The sequence below is a fragment of the Saccoglossus kowalevskii genome, chromosome 11 (assembly GCF_978046115.1).
Source record: "Saccoglossus kowalevskii chromosome 11, keSacKowa6.1, whole genome shotgun sequence".
NCBI classification, from domain to species: Eukaryota; Metazoa; Hemichordata; class Enteropneusta; family Harrimaniidae; genus Saccoglossus; species Saccoglossus kowalevskii.
The window spans coordinates 7,580,470-7,597,856 of record NC_140651.1 but is presented as its reverse complement, the minus strand read 5'-3'; the positions used below and the strand labels follow the sequence as shown (position 1 = coordinate 7,597,856).

Genomic DNA, 17,387 nt, shown 5'->3' with positions numbered 1-17,387 from the left:
TTCAAGGATTAAAATTAATTTAATTACCCTAGATAAAACAAAACAAAATACATTTCCATAGGAAAAAAGATTGTCCAGAATTATCCATTGAATAATATAAGTGGAAGTAAACGCAGGAATATAGTACAACAGTAAAGTATGCTATATCATTTTTGAGGAATCCATGGTTTAAATTTTGTCTTTTTCTTAGGCAATCACACTTTGTTTAAGCACACATAATAAATGAAATCGGTTCTAAATTATGTAATCAGCTCTAGATGATATGAATATGAAATATACTGCACAATACACATTATTATGGAAATTAATAATTTGTACAAGTGGATTTCATTGGGTAAAGACTGTTTAGTTCTTGTAAACACATCAATCATACCAACAGAATAAACATGTTATTCAAAATAACGGTTGCTTAAAATATGTTTTTATCATATCTCCAAACGCAGAAAAGTTTATTAAATTGATTTACAAATCTGTGCATTGTTCTAGAAGAGATTCCGACACAAAGGACATGTTGACTGGTTGCTTGTACTGAACCATTTATACTGCAATAAAAAAAAACATTGAATTAAATGTTATGGACTGTGTGTTGTGTTTAAGGTTGTAACACATAATTAACTTGAAAAGCTATGATTTTAATGATTTAAAAATGTCAGAGCGATATTTTTACTGAATGAAGCATATCTGACACTTTGACAAAATGGTTGCCAGCTTTTTGATTTAGTAATGACAAACTCCTTTGTATTTGTAATGACTTTGAACATAATCTGTCAATGATTGTCTGAACAATTAAAAAAAAAAGATGGCTGTCAATGAACAATAATTAATGTACTACATAGGAATGGGCACTGAAGAAGAAATTAATTCTTCTGATATAGATGCTCTATTCATTTGAGCCACTATTTGGATTACCACATTAGCTCTAATCTCCAGTAGATATGTACACAAGCCAAAATTTGCAAATATTTTCCATTTAAAAAAAAATGGTTTTTAAAACAGACATAAAATATATCAAAGACATATCACAATATTAATTAAGCGAAAGAACATGGCATTAATCACAAAATACTTGCATTTACACATGTATACAAACACTAAAAACATGTTCAAAATTATTCCATTATTGTATTTAATCCATACTGTGATGAGCAGCCATTTTGGAATTTTATAAGCTGATTTGAGTGCGCCTTCACAGGGGAGATTTGCTTTTTTTTGTTCTCACAAATCTCACGTTTGGTGTGATTTCCACCGATAGCTAAAACATGTTTAGGGACAGGGCTTTAGGTTACTGGAACCACACTTCATTTTTGGCCTAGGAAATGAGTCTTTCTTTGACCATTTATAAAATTAGAAGCACATGCACTACACTGATAAAACAAATGTATATTTAACAGGACAAGAACACTTACCAAACATTCTGAATGATATTTCTTTTTACACGTCCTACAAGTGAGTCTTGGTAATGAATAACTACTACCATGGATGACAGAGAAACATATCATGCAGTCCTCTAAACCTTCAAATCGTTTATCAACGTTCCTCTTCCATAACGTCAATCCATCCATGACAGATCCATTCTGACAAAGATTAGGCAAATCAAAATATTTTTAGGTTGTGAATGTGAAAGAATAATCATCATAAACTTGAATGATATTAGTTTATATATAGCACCATCCTTGACTACAAGGTAGGTGAGACCAATATAACATTTATAGTTGCTCTTAAATAACAGTTAATTTGATTGGTCAATACAAGATCCAATCATCAATCAATGTGTTAACCGGTCACATGCATCTTGTTACTATTGGCTTCTCACACAGCAATCAGCAGCGATATGACAAAGTGGACTATATTCAGCAAATCAAGCGGCCAATTATGATCTAAATTGTTATGATGCACATCACCAAAGCTAGTATCCATGTGCCAGTGAGAAGGAATTTGAGTATGTATTGCATGGGAAGGAAACCATAAAAAGTACATGAGAAACATGCCAATTTTTCTATTCATACCCATTACTATTACGCCTGTATTACGACAAGATTATAGTATAACATCCAACAAAAATTGTTATTCAGAATAAATAAAACGCCAACAGCAGCCAAATGGGGGCAGTAATTCTTGATATTGACCTCAGCCAGACTATCATCTAGATGCTGATTGGTTGAATTAACAATGAGAGATGCATCTGATTATTGTTAGTAATGTTGTAACAGAATGACCTCAGCCAGACTATCATCTAGATGCTGATTGGTTGAATTAACAATGAGAGATGCATCTGATTATTGTTAGTAATGTTGTAACAGAATGACCTCAGCCAGACTATCATCTAGATGCTGATTGGTTGAATTAACAATGAGAGATGCATCTGATTATTGTTAGTAATGTTGTAACAGAATGACGTTGTACCTGATGAACTAAGAATGTTGTCAATTGTAACATCCAATTTCTCCACTGGGACGTACTAACACCAATCTTCTTACCGCTATCTACTACAACTTTACCAAGTGGATAATTGGGTGGTAACTGAATAACAAGTTCTATTGAGACTTCTTCAGATAAATCCATGGTGTATGTTGCTATGATTTCTCGTGTTATTGGTCGGCCTTTAACTGTCAGATTCTCTAGCGTTTGTTCACTGTTCTGGATTGACTGGATTTCTTGTGAAACAAGAGATGGTGTCACATACTTTGTGGTAAAACTGAAAAGAAAAGTTACAGATACAATATAATATACTGTATATATTTAACCATCACACATACTTCAGAGCCATGGAACATTCTCTACCATTCATTTTAAGCCTTGTATTAATCCAAAGCCAGTAACCCTCAGTGACCTCGTACTTATCCATTAACCCTTCATAGCCACCTAAATTCTTTCAAAGTCAGTTATCTGCTACAGCTATTATCTCAACTTTCAGAGCTATTATGAACTGCTTATAGCCATTATCAATCTTTCCTGACAATTATCAACCTACCATAACCATTATTAACCCTATAAAGCAATTATTATAAACCTTTCATACCGGTAATTAGGATTAAAACTTTATAAACATTATCAATCATTCATGACTACTATCAACTGTTTATAGGGATTATCAACCATTCATAGCCAGTATCAACCTCTCATAACCACTATAAATCTTTCATAAAAATTACAAGTCATTTACAGCTATTATCAACCATTTAAAGCATCATATCTTTATAGCCACTATCAACCTGTCATAACCATTATTAACCATTCACAACTATTACCAACCAATCATAACCATTATCTATACATTATTATACATACCCATCTACATGAGCAGCAACTCGTTTATCCTGACTATTCCACCATTGTCTAACCATAGCTGGTAAATCCTCCAATGCACTCTGATATACTGCACAAGCAAGATGATGGATCTCAGTCTCTGGACATTTACCTAAAAGTGATAAATACAACAAAATACAAATATTGCAAATCGTAGACCGTATCTCAATTTTAAATTGTAGTGCATTGTCAAGTCGCACATCAGGCATGTCTTGTGATTAATGGAGTAGTGTTCAATTATGGTTTGAATGGTCAAAACTATCCCACAATTCACTATGATTTGTGATATGGTCTATATACCAAGGCAGTAGGGCAATGATATTGACTAAAACATTGCATTTTTATCCTACTGAAAGCAATAATTTATTAATGACAGGGAACAGTCCTAACAATATGTTTTGAACTGATGAAATGCTTGTATTCAGGGACAGGATTCATTGCATGCTCTATCACTTAAATAAATAAAGAAAAATGTTCAAACGTGATGTCAATAACGTGTTCAATGTTGTTTTTTTGATGTTCCATTGGCATGAAACAATCACTCAGATTTCCACAACGGACAAAGTGACTGTGATTAACAAGGGACACTTAATGTAACCTCAACTGATTTATTAGTCACATCATAAGCTTACCGCCTAGGACCTATGCCCGTTGAGGTACGGTATAATATGTTCAATGTTAGTGACGTAACTTTCACTCCAAATAAGGGATGTTTTTGAATGTTTGAACAATTGCAAATACAGATTTCTAAAGGAAGGCAAAAATTGTATTGTGTTTGATGTCAGATATATATCAGTGAAAACAATAGAACTTAGATATTTTAAGGTAATAAAGACAACAATTTGCCAGGTTACACACAAACCTTTTATATTAAGCTGTGGAAGACTGTTAAACATAGACGTCTTAGTGACAGCAGCATCTGTTGATACTACTGGCACCATTGGCATCAGTCGAAATAAATTAGATAATAAACTATCAACCATTTTGTGCTTTCGAAGATATGCAGCATAACCAGCTCTTAACTGAAACAGAAATAAGACAATGATTTTTAAACTGTTAGTTTTGCAGTGTGAGTTGTTTTGTTAATAAATAATAACACAGTTGAACTCTGGTGACCTTGCCCTTTGTTATATAATATAATTCCCTTTATCATAGTTTGTTTCAATATAAATATGCATTGTCATAATTAATTTTGAATACAAACAAGTTTTGGGGTTGAACCAACAGTGGGGAATCAGTCTACCGAATGTCCTTAAAAGATGTAAATATCTTAGAAAAACATTGGTGCCTTATTTGTTTAAGTATTTTAAGGAACATAATTTCCAGCTTTATTGAAAGGAATTGAGATATTTTAGTATAAAAACAAATGTCTCATTGCAAAAAAAAAGTGCTGCATTTAGATGTGAATAGATTCATAAAACATGCAAGATAACAGAACAAGCAGCCTATCGGCTGAGATAGCTCCGCTGTTAGCAATGCACATTTCAATTAAAGAACTGAAGACATCAGAAAATGAACAATATGAATAGTATCAAAGCAATCGGACTTCCAGTTTTTAACAAGAAGTCGAAAATATCACTTTTTACCAAACATTACAAAAATATTCACCAAAATAAATTAATTAGAGAATTGAAGATATCATCACAAAATGGACAAATCTGAGAGAGGTCCACATGTAGTACCTACATATGTAATATCAAAGCAATCGGACTTGCAGTTTTTAACAAGAAGTCGAAAATATCACTTTTTACCAAAAATGACAAAAATATTCACCAAAATTAGAGAACTGAAGATATCATCACAAAATGAGCAAATCTGAGAAAGGTCTACATGTAGTATCTATATATGTAATATCAAAGCAATTGAACTATTGGTTTTTAACAAGAAGTTGAAAATATCACTTTTTACCAAATATGACAAAAATATTCACCAAAATTAGAGAATTGAAGATATCAACATGAAATGAACAAACCTAAGAGAGGTCTATCCAAGGTACATATACACCAAGTATCAAAGCATTCAGGCTTGTAGTTTTCAAGAAGAAGTCGAAAAAGTAAAACATTGACACGGACGACGACGGACAATCACTCATATGATAAGCTCCGCTAAAAATTTAGCTGGCTTTAGTTCAAGTATTTTGTACAGGTGTCTGTCAAAAATGAATGATTCACTGAGACAAATATGAACTGCCTCATTGTGTGACTACTGTATTATATGAAAAGTAAAAAAAACACCCTTTATGAATAGCTATCATGTTGCAAGCTCTGCTTTGTATGCAAATCAACTTAAATAGTTAGTTGGTGTCCAGTGGAGGGAGAAGTCAACAGTACTGTTGCCTCCTGAGAAACTACATCTTCAAACACTGCAATCTCTGAAGTGCGTTTTTAAACTAGTATTATAAAAACTCTATCATTCTGTTCTAATAGCTGAAACATATTCCTGTGAGTTTTCATTTGTCGAATGAACTGTTTGTCAAATACAGAATACATTTATTTTAGAATAATTTTCTTTTTAAAATGTGGATGAAATGTTTTGCTTTTAATGTATTTTTTATGTATTGTTTTTGATTTGATAAATTTTGACTAAACAGATTTTCTATTAGCTTCAGATCTTGATCAAAGTTTGGCACCCAGTTCATAGCAGTGCTTATATTGATTTTCTGACATCTTGTTTTCTGTAACGATTTTATTGGTAGGTTTGCAAATGTGTATCAGACTGTGCAATCTCTCCATGAGTTGGTTTTGAAACCCAGTATGGGATTCTGAGATACATTACCAAGGATATTATTACAAGATAAATCATTTGCTTCATTGAACACATACAACAATGCACATTTCCACTGAGATCAGTGACCTTTGATGTGTATCACCAGTGATCAGTCAAGTAGAAACAGTCAAAATATTTTATCAGATTTTCTCAATTTTTGCATGATATTTTCATACAGGACATCAGTTGTTCAAACTCAGGGAAGACTATACTGATGAATAAGGTGACCAAGTTTGATAAAGTTTGGAATAGAATTAGTAAAGTTATTATGCACACAATAACAATTATTAACGACGACAACAACGACGACGACGACGCCAACGCCGGACAAAATTTTTCCTTTAATATACCTTTCCCTTCCATCTTTGATGGTACGGGCAAGGTAATAATTAATTCATAAAGAATTAACAAGTATGGAGTCGACTGGCAAAATAGCAGGTACCAAGAAATTTCAAGCCTAGACACTTTGCTTTTTTTTTTGAATAAAATTCCATATCCACAACAAACCTTCCCATTGTTATAGTGTTTTGTAATATTATTGGTCAGAAAAAGTTTGTACGACTGATATGCACATGGAACAGGGACTAAAATATAAATTATGACACTGACCTCAGCTTTTGCACTTTTGAAGAAAGCCAACAATAGATTCCATGATGACAGATATGCGAATGTATAATGATATTGATCACTATAAGCCTCAATAAAAACACAATCACCAACTCTAACAGGAGACAAAAAATCGTCCAAGTAATCTGACGTTGCATTCAACACCTCCATTACGGCACCAGTTGGAAATCTGTGGGGGAAAAAATTCATGATAATACATATTATTTAAGTATATAGCTGTGAGGAAATGAAACACAGTATGTTATAAGTAATATATTGACATTGGTGTGAATAGAACTAACTGCTGCTATAGCTTTAATAACACATGTTAACACCCCTCAAGTCAAAAGAAGTCGCATGATCATTTGAAAAATACTGATATGTGCCTCTCAGCATATTTTATACCTTTGACAATTTTCTTACTCTGATGTTATAATGACAGAGGCACAGATTATTGTTTGTCACAGTGCAAGGCATGCTTATCGCAATTGAGAGGGCAAACCACAGAAATAGGGGATTGCTTAGGAAAGTGTGCATTGTTCTAGGACATATTAATGGACGACAGTCGATGGTTTCTGCAACACAACAATGAAGAAATACAGGAGTCTTGCTTGCAGAGGAACGCTGGTAGTCTGGAGGGCACCGCTGAAAGCAGGAGATCGCAGAGCAGTTCATACAAGTCTCACAGAATGATGGTTGTATCTCTTGTCACACAATATCGTAGCATCATACACTGGACACCAACTGTCCTGAGTCTGTCCAATTTATAGGCATGATTCAGTGTCACCACCTGGGTTTCCACATGAGCCAATCAGAATGTGATCTTGCTATCAGCTGTGTAACGTGACCAATTCAGTAGATCATAACACCTGGTAGATTCCAATTCTCCTCCAAAGTTGTAAACACCCTTTGTTATGTAAATCACAAGCACACCTGGTAGATTCAAACTGTCAATCACCTTTATGACAGTTATCACACGGCAATGCACACTATATCTTCCCATGATTCCATGCACACTTCCATTTGCAGGGTTTGAGGTAATATGCCAAAAACATAAAATAAAGGATGCTGACATTTTTGATAATAAAATAATGCATGGGTGACACTTTCAAATGCATTATGGGAGCTAATTTTAATTTTAACTCTAATTTTTTGTTTTTTGGCACTCAGTTTTAGCTAACTGCCTCGTTATTCTTTTCTAGATAATAAAACAGCCATTGTCCATGGCACTGGCCAATATCAAGACCAGTAACAGCCACAACAATTCTTGATACCTGCATCAGGCAAAGTCAATGAATGTATAGTATATCATATTACTTTAGGAAATTGACACTGGTACAGACAATATGGCTAACAACTGAAATACTGAAATCAGTAAGTGATTGTTATATAATTAAGGAATATGCTTTCCATGTTCAAGGCATAAATTAACACTTACAATACTATTTCATCCTTGTCTTCAATTTCAAGCAAAAGACTTTCATCAAGTTTTGGTAGTTCTGGTATCAATCTGAAAATAGCAATGTCTCACAAATAAATATATGACAACAGATTAAAAGTTTAATAAGATAAAGTCTAGATCTTATCCTGCTTTGGCTCCAAGCCCCTTCCACTGAATACTTACCAGCACATGCATTTAATATGTAAAATACATTCATTTTAGGTGTATTTATGGTCAAAATAAGTAATATTTTTAATGATTCATTATACAACAAATCTAAATATATATGCACTTCTAATAAGGCAAATAGAGTATTTTAAAGGTAGTGATGCCCCTTCCGACATGATACTTAAAATAATGATGTTCCAGACATCTTTTTTCTTTTCTTTTTTTTGTCTTAATTGCAAGTGTTAATTGCAAATGCATATGTGGAAACCAGTCTCCCAAACTTAATACCGCCTGTTTAGAAAACAGGGAAGACTCTTGTTTTATACTAACAGGAATCAAACCCAGAACGTTCCAAATGTGAGGCAATACACTATATGCTAACCCCTGTTAACCATTGCCCAGGGACCTAAATACTTACTTTAACAGTAACTGACATGCAGTCACTTGTACATCCTTTCTATTCAGTATCATCACAGGACATAAATGATTGAGCAATGATTGAATTTCATCAGGTAAATGGTGTGAAATATCAACACGTAATTTCATTGTTATTTTAGATTCCTTCATCTGTTGAGATGTAATACCAGTCATAGCAACACATAGCGACTGGATAACTTCATCATCGAGTTCACATTCATCCTTTGACGATAGACAATCTGTTAAAAGAAAACAAGATATGCATGTAAAATACCTAAAAATAAAATACTTTGGGATACAGGGGATAACATCAAGGAGTTAAATAACTTAATACGACATGAAACATTTAATAAAGATTTCTCAACTAGGATAAGATTATAATAATATTAATACATAAATACTGTAAAACATCTCTTAGGTAGAATGTTATTTTAGCTAATCCACAATATCGCTAAATTAAGATGTCGCTAATTAGAATAGAGTATATTCTCACAATGAGATTGTTGGGACTTTAGCTAAATTAAGATTCAGTTAATTCATGCATGGAGTCAAATTTGCTAAAATGGTATATAGCTATTTCAATGTGTTTTACAGTATATTATTATTTATGACATTTTTAATATATGTATTCAAATTCATAACTCACCAATAATATGGATAAAGAGTGGAAATAGTGTAGTATAGGCGTTGTCACTAAAGAATTCATGCCATTCGCTGATTTGACTGGTGTTCAGGGTATGTGTACCACTTTGTATATAGTCACTAACTGCAGATAATAAATCAAGTACAGAGCAGCTGAACACTTGACACAAGATTGTTGGTTCATTCCTAAGACTTTCTGCACAGCTCTATGAAACAAACATAGAAAGATTTGTTATAACTTACAAAAATATTGCCATAGAAAGCATGATCTGACCATAGATCAGATTTAATTCTTATATCGTAATCTTGTAAAGATCAGACAATTAAATGTAAATATACAATTGTAGCTTTTACCACATCAAAGCTATTACCCAGCTCTACAAATGAAAACAATTTGTTGAGAAGAACAGTAATCTTATTCTTCCTATTGTCTAGGTTACCATGGCAACAAATCCTGCTGACGTACCTGTATCCACGAGACAAGACTACACATGAAAAAATCCCAATGTTTTGTAACAAAGACGTCCGGTTTACGTTTGACAACACTTATCATCAGCTCAGCGGCTTCTATATTGAAATTCATTTTACTTGATGTAATCTCATTCATATTACTGATGGGAGAAAGACAAGAGATACTTTTATTCAAATTGCAGGAAACTATACAGAATTTTCTATAACTTATTTTATGATGTCTGTAATAATTCTTTTTGAATATATTGATAAATAATCTAACAATTAACACAATCTATATCCTGATATTCTGACACAGACATACAGACATAACTTACCAACTGAATAAGAAAAGTTCATCAATCTCATCCTTTAATGATGCAAGCTGATCCAGTGCACTGATCAATAAATCAGACGTGATTGTTGTACTGTGATGAAGACATTTATTAATGATAGACAGTGCACCAGTGCCACCTAAACAAATGATTACAAATAATAAGTCATAACGGACATGTATTATTATTATTATTATTATTAAAATGTGAAAAATGAATTATTTATTTATTCATTCCAGCCAGAAGTTTATTTGGTGCCAAAACAAGCTTCTAACAAAATTTGGAATGTTGTCTACAATCCAAGTTTATAAAGCCTTAACTTTCTCACAACCAGATTTTTTTGTGCAAATTTTTCTGTCTTTTTTTCTATATTCTTCAATATTTCTGGAAATAAACCTCAGCTTTGGAGCCTACAGACAAAATTTGAGCAAATTTTCAGTTTTTACTCAAAAAATTTGGCTATTTTTGTCCCAATCTTCTGAAAGAAAGAGCAGACTATAAACGGGTCTATTTTATGAATTTGTGATGAAAACAGGAAACTGGTGGTGAAAAGGTTAAAGCTCCTGTGTTTTGATTAAAGCTCAGTACAAGGGTATGATGATTTACATGAATCTTAAATGTTTTCTCAGCTTCTCTCCTTTTGAACTACCCACAGTGCAATTCGAATCAGAAGAGGTAGAATCATAGTTGAAGTGTCACTGATCTATGAGATGTTAAATCTATCAGTAACTTACTTGATAATACAGTATTTTCTGATTCAGTACAGGTAAGTAGTTTTGCAACATTTATTTCAATTAGTTGTAAAACCTCTTCAGACGTAATGTACGGTATTACTGACTGTAAAGTGTGAAGACTGCCATCATCTAATATTGCAAACCTAAGTGAATAAAAAGTCTTTGAATATAATTTTCTTTGAATAAATAAGTCCCTGCATTCATTGAAATTTACAGGTAATTCAAACTACACATTTCACGATATGACTCAGTCCCCATACTTCTCATTGTAGGATTATATGTGCACATGTCAATACAACTTGCATGCAATCATTCATAACATGGAAGATTAAAGGCTCCGGCAATTCTAATGTGCATTAAGGTCCCATGATGTTCGATGTATGTTCCTAGTTTAAACAAAATCTGTTCATCCATGATTGAGATCAGTTTCAAGAATGGTAAAAATGCTTGATTTTGATACATTTTTGGCCTTTGAATGGCTGTCATTCAGTCATCTTGAGTAGGATCATAAAATATGTATGTGTACATGTGAGATATGATGGATGGTTGAATGTGATTGGTCTAGAAACATAAGAGACTGAGAGGCAGATGACTGAACATACAGATGAGGAAACACAAATGAACAGGGACTAATAAAAGCAACGACAACTTGCAAGGTATTTTTGTCCAAGTACGTCACACAATCTGCAGTCTTGTTCATAGTCAGCTGCATAATAATCACTAAAATCAACCTCTAAATATCTATCTATTTCACCACTGCATGGCAGGTAAATGTTTGATTTTAGTAATCATGAAATGCTGAAAATATTTCACTGGTTTGGTACATTTGTTTGCATGCATGAGACGGTGATCGTGCACGTCATAAAACAACTTTGAGCAAGCCTTCAAGTTGATGATGTAATTGAAAAGAACCCCACTAATGGTCTGGTGTACTGTTATCTAACTCCTGCATGTTTGAAAGAAATAATAGCCATCAGATTTGTTTCAAACCTTGTGAAAACTTGGCTGTTCCAGTGAAAACCATGTAAACCAAAAAAATTTTCATCCTGTTCATTCATTCATTCATTCAATCAATCAATCAATCAATCAATCAATCAATCAATCAATCAATCAATCAATCAATCAATCAATCAAAAACATAAGATTCAGCCATGTTTGTTCATAGTGACACTTACCTGTCTAAAGTTCCAGCACACTGGATGACATCAAACTGGAATATATTATTTTGAATACAGCTTGATATAATATAACTTGTACACTGTGACCACAAGTAACCATTTTGTAATGATCTGAGAAGACAAGATAATTTAAGATGATCAGTTCACCCTTGTTTTCATGTTAACATTATAGTAAAACACCATGTCCTAAGATAAACCACTAGAACGATTGACATGTGAAGGTCTCAATTAACACAATGAGGTCCATAGTAGCTGATATTTGATGGAGCCATTTTATTTATAATATCCAACCCTGGCAAACCACAATGTTTTCCACCAATGAAAATTTTTTTAATCAATTTTCACCCACATCTTACATACATAAAACTTTTTATGTACATACTATGAAAAAAATGCTTGGTCAACAATTCAATAAGAAAATTATATTAATGATAATGATGAAAACAGAACTTTTTTTTTTATATTTTTCCTTTTATGCAAATTATGGGCAAGGTAAAAATGATACCATATAGAGGAAAAAAAAGAGTCATTAGTAGTGATTTGAAATGTTACAATCACCATTAAGATTAACCAATCAAGTCAAAGTAATTCATTTTCAGTTTTGCAATAATAAATAGTAATTTTTCCACAACAACAAACAAATTACCACCAATCATCTTATTGCTCTTTTTGCCCGAGAATGCCAACTAGACTTACATCTAATAATTAGACTCACTAAATCTCAATTTTTCCCTATGTCTCATTATTCTGAGCATTTACAAAATAGCAGACTATTTACCTTTCAAAAGTTAATGCCAGCAGAAGTTCCCAATGGCCAGCTTGATAATTATGAAAGATTTCTTCAAGATTAGAACTCAATATTTCCCATGATACTTCTACATCACTAAGATATCCAGTCACAACTTGCGGATACTGTAATGAATCCATAGAATTATACTGTCATTATTGAATGGATGTGTGTAGCACAAAATAAGACCCTATAGATTCAAGAATGTCTGTATGTAGCTATCTAATTGTACATTGATTTTTCACATCCCAGACATGTGACCTCATTAATATGCATAAACATAATTCTAAGGAAAGTATTCCAAATATCTGTAGTTATTGGACAAGTACTTCTTAATTTTTAACTGGTCAGAAATTTAAAATGACTATACAGAAGAGTAGTGTAATACAATTTTAAGTTAGTAAAGTAGCGTTAAGTCACTATTATCAAATGTCGTCAACAGATTTTCATTTTTTATTACCAAAAACTCATCTTTTATTAAAATATGATTTAGGGAGAGGTTGTAATATTTGTTACTTTCCATTTTAACTACATGTTGTATTGCTATTTTTTTCAACATCTATTTCAGTTTAACCACCAGACTATTATTCTGCACTTTTTTCTTATATTCTTTAATATTTCTGGAAATGAACACATTAATTTTGGTGCCAACAGACAAAATTTGAATAAATTTTCAGTTTATACTCAAAAAATTTGGCGATTTTTGTCCTAATCTTCTGAAGGAAAGTGCGGACTATAAACGGAACTATTTTGTGAATTTGTAATAAAAAAGGGAACTGGTGGTAAAAAGGTCAATGAATGATGTAATACTCACAGGTGACTTAAATGCAGGTAAACCAAGCACAGAATGACACCATTTTAAACCATAAACACACTCCAACACTGAGGGCAGGAAATCTCCAATGTCTAATACATTACTGATGGATTCAGAATCCAGGTCCATCATCATTCTGTTGCTATGACAACACTTCTTAAACATGACAGATGAGAAAATGCTGAGCAGGATATATTTTGGTGTGGAAGAACAGGATGAAGTGAAGGATTCTGGGATATCAGCTACTGTAATAATACGTTTCATTGCAAGTGTTGCTTTCCACTAAAAACAGAAAAAGAAAAGTAAAAATAGTAACAAATAGTTTATCGTGAAGTTATTGAGTATAATAATAATATAACTACATTAAATTATTACAAGATGGCTATGACAGTTTATCAGTATTTGACCTACATTGTTAGGTAGGTGCGTTCTGTGTTCATTCCATTCATCACTGGACGGAAGTAGGATATCCCATAGAGTAAGTATAATATGATTGTTGCTACTATCTTTGCTGTCATCGACGTCCACTTCAGATGGAAGACTAGATATCACTATATGACATAATTGAACAGCAGACTCCGCTAAGTGATTTGCACTGCAATGAGAAACATAAATACGAGCTATTGTTACATACTTTCCAAGTGTGTTCAAATAGGCCAACATACATGTACAAAGACACTATGAATTAAAAAAAATCAAAATTAGTCACCAATCGGTCAAATTATATCTATTATATGCCTCAGTATTCCATTTCAAAAAAATCAGCTCGCCATGTCCGAGAAATGTGGACACCAAGTATCAATAAAGAAGTAAATCTAACATGTGGCACAGGAGATCACCTAAGAACTAATATGACATATGGGACTGAGCACCACCAATAGAACATGAAAAATATCATATTCATGTATTGTAATCAAAGTGGATTATTTGAAAAAAATGCACTTTACCCTTGTCTAGTATAAAAATGGAATTAACTGAATTATCAATGGAATGGCATCATCAAGATTAGACAAAAAACAAAGTTTTACAAAGTTGCAAGCCATCTTAATAACTGACTGTCTGAATTATGCTTGGAACAGCCGTATTGGAGTCTAAGAGTGAGTATAAATAAAAATATCAATGTAGAAGAGAAACACCGAGTATGCTTACTCAATACCCTTGCCACCTGCCACCTTATCTCCTATTTGTCATTGCCCTCCATGTTTATATTATATTATCTCACCTTTTGCAAGTTGTACAAGTCATTAATGTTTGTTTGATCCAGGAAACGGCTCTACATAGAAATCCATCATCCTTTAATAAAGCTCCAAATTGACAAATCAAAGACTTTGTTCCTGCTTTCCATGTCTGTTTCAGCTTGTCACTAACAATATCTATTTCATACAGATACAAGAGTAAACAAATATACAGTCACAGTACATTGCAAAATCCCTAAACATTATTGTTCTTTACATGACCCAACTAACTATGTTCACACACAAAACATTATGTTTCACATATTACTTCATCATTGTTTAAACTTAACCTTATTGTTGTTCACAACCAGACCTTTTTTGTAAAAAGTTGTTCGCACTTCCCAACTCATTGTTCATACCGGTACTTCCCAACTCATTGTTCATACCGGTACTTCCCAACTCATTGTTCATACCGGTACTTCCCAACTCATTGTTCATACTGGTACTTCCCAACTCATTGTTCATACTGGTACTTCCCAACTCATTGTTCATACCGGTACTTCCCAACTCATTGTTCATACCGGTACTTCCCAACTCATTGTTCCTACCGGTACTTCCCAACTCATTGTTCATACCGGTACTTCCCAACTCATTGTACATACCAGTACTTCCCAACTCATTGTTCATACCGGCACTTCCCAACTCATTGTTCATACCGGTACTTCCCAACTCATTGTTCATACCGGTACTTCCCAACTCATTGTTCATATCGGTACTTCCCAACTTATTTTCATACCGGTACTTCCCAACTCATTGTTCATACCGGTACTTCCCAACTTCATTGTTCATACCAGTACTTCCCAACTTCATTCATTGTTCATATCGGTACTTCCCAACTCATTGTTCATACCGGTACTTCCCAACTTATTGTTCATACCGGTACTTCCCAACTTATTGTTCATACCGGTACTTCCCAACTTATTGTTCATACCGGTACTTCCCAACTCATTGTTCATGCCGGTACTTCCCAACTCATTGTTCATACCGGTACTTCCCAACTTATTGTTCATACCGGTACTTCCCAACTCATTGTTCATACCGGTACTTCCCAACTCATTGTTCATACCGGCACTTCCCAACTCATTGTTCATACCGGTACTTCCCAACTCATTGTTCATACCGGTACTTCCCAACTTATTGTACATACCAGTACTTCCCAACTCATTGTTCATACCGGTACTTCCCAACTCATTGTTCATACCGGCACTTCCCAACTCATTGTTCATACCGGTACTTCCCAACTCATTGTTCATACCGGTACTTCCCAACTCATTGTTCATATCGGTACTTCCCAACTTATTTTCATACCGGTACTTCCCAACTCATTGTTCATACCGGTACTTCCCAACTTCATTGTTCATACCGGTACTTCCCAACTTCATTGTTCATATCGGTACTTCCCAACTCATTGTTCATACCGGTACTTCCCAACTCATTGTTCCTACCGGTACTTCCCAACTCATTGTTCATACCGGTACTTCCCAACTCATTGTACATACCAGTACTTCCCAACTCATTGTTCATACCGGTACTTCCCAACTCATTGTTCATACCGGCACTTCCCAACTCATTGTTCATACCGGTACTTCCCAACTCATTGTTCATACCGGTACTTCCCAACTCATTGTTCATATCGGTACTTCCCAACTTATTGTTCATACCGGTACTTCCCAACTCATTGTTCATACCGGTACTTCCCAACTTCATTGTTCATACCGGTACTTCCCAACTTCATTGTTCATATCGGTACTTCCCAACTCATTGTTCATACCGGTACTTCCCAACTCATTGTACATACCGGTACTTCCCAACTCATTGTTCATACCGGCACTTCCCAACTCATTGTTCATACCGGTACTTCCCAACTCATTGTTCATACCGGTACATCCCAACTCATTGTTCATATCGGTACTTCCCAACTTATTTTCAAACCGGTACTTCCCAACTCATTGTGCATACCGGTACTTCCCAACTTCATTGTTCATACCGGTACTTCCCAACTTCATTGTTCATATCGGTACTTCCCAACTCATTGTTCATACCGGTACTTCCCAACTTATTGTTCATACCGGTACTTCCCAACTTATTGTTCATACCGGTACTTCCCAACTCATTGTTCATGCCGGTACTTCCCAACTCATTGTTCATACCGGTACTTCCCAACTTATTGTTCATACCGGTACTTCCCAACTCAATTGTTCATACCGGTACTTCCCAACTCATTGTTCATACCGGTACTTCCCAACTCATTGTTCATACCGGTACTTCCCAACTCATTGTTCATACCGGTACTTCCCAACTCATTGTTCATACCGGTACTTCCCAACTCATTGTTCATACCGGTACTTCCCAACTTATTGTTCATACCGGTACTTCCCAACTTATTGTTCATACCGGTACTTCCCAACTCATTTTTCATACCGGTACTTCCCAACTCATTGTTCATAACGGTACTTCCCAACTTCATTGTTCATATCGGTACTTCCCAACTTCATTGTTCATATCGGT

General features: G+C 34.1%; 1 protein-coding gene across 1 annotated transcript in view; it reads right to left on the bottom strand.

Moving 5' to 3' along the window:
- The window catches only part of LOC102807307 (E3 ubiquitin-protein ligase listerin-like), a 28,661-nt gene continuing 11,274 nt past the window's right edge, over positions 1 to 17,387 (bottom strand). Inside the window, exons 14-30 of the mRNA XM_085505706.1 lie at positions 14,867 to 15,017; positions 14,056 to 14,239; positions 13,645 to 13,926; positions 12,822 to 12,955; positions 12,041 to 12,154; positions 10,866 to 11,008; positions 10,135 to 10,270; positions 9,813 to 9,957; positions 9,351 to 9,552; positions 8,706 to 8,943; positions 8,117 to 8,188; positions 6,682 to 6,868; positions 4,169 to 4,328; positions 3,289 to 3,418; positions 2,404 to 2,695; positions 1,407 to 1,574; positions 1 to 542 (exon numbers count right to left, since the gene is read on the bottom strand). Of these exons, the coding sequence (XP_085361832.1) occupies positions 483 to 542; positions 1,407 to 1,574; positions 2,404 to 2,695; positions 3,289 to 3,418; positions 4,169 to 4,328; positions 6,682 to 6,868; positions 8,117 to 8,188; positions 8,706 to 8,943; positions 9,351 to 9,552; positions 9,813 to 9,957; positions 10,135 to 10,270; positions 10,866 to 11,008; positions 12,041 to 12,154; positions 12,822 to 12,955; positions 13,645 to 13,926; positions 14,056 to 14,239; positions 14,867 to 15,017 (2,798 nt within the window). The 3' untranslated portion in view covers positions 1 to 482. The remainder of the gene's footprint in view (positions 543 to 1,406; positions 1,575 to 2,403; positions 2,696 to 3,288; positions 3,419 to 4,168; positions 4,329 to 6,681; positions 6,869 to 8,116; positions 8,189 to 8,705; positions 8,944 to 9,350; positions 9,553 to 9,812; positions 9,958 to 10,134; positions 10,271 to 10,865; positions 11,009 to 12,040; positions 12,155 to 12,821; positions 12,956 to 13,644; positions 13,927 to 14,055; positions 14,240 to 14,866; positions 15,018 to 17,387) is intronic.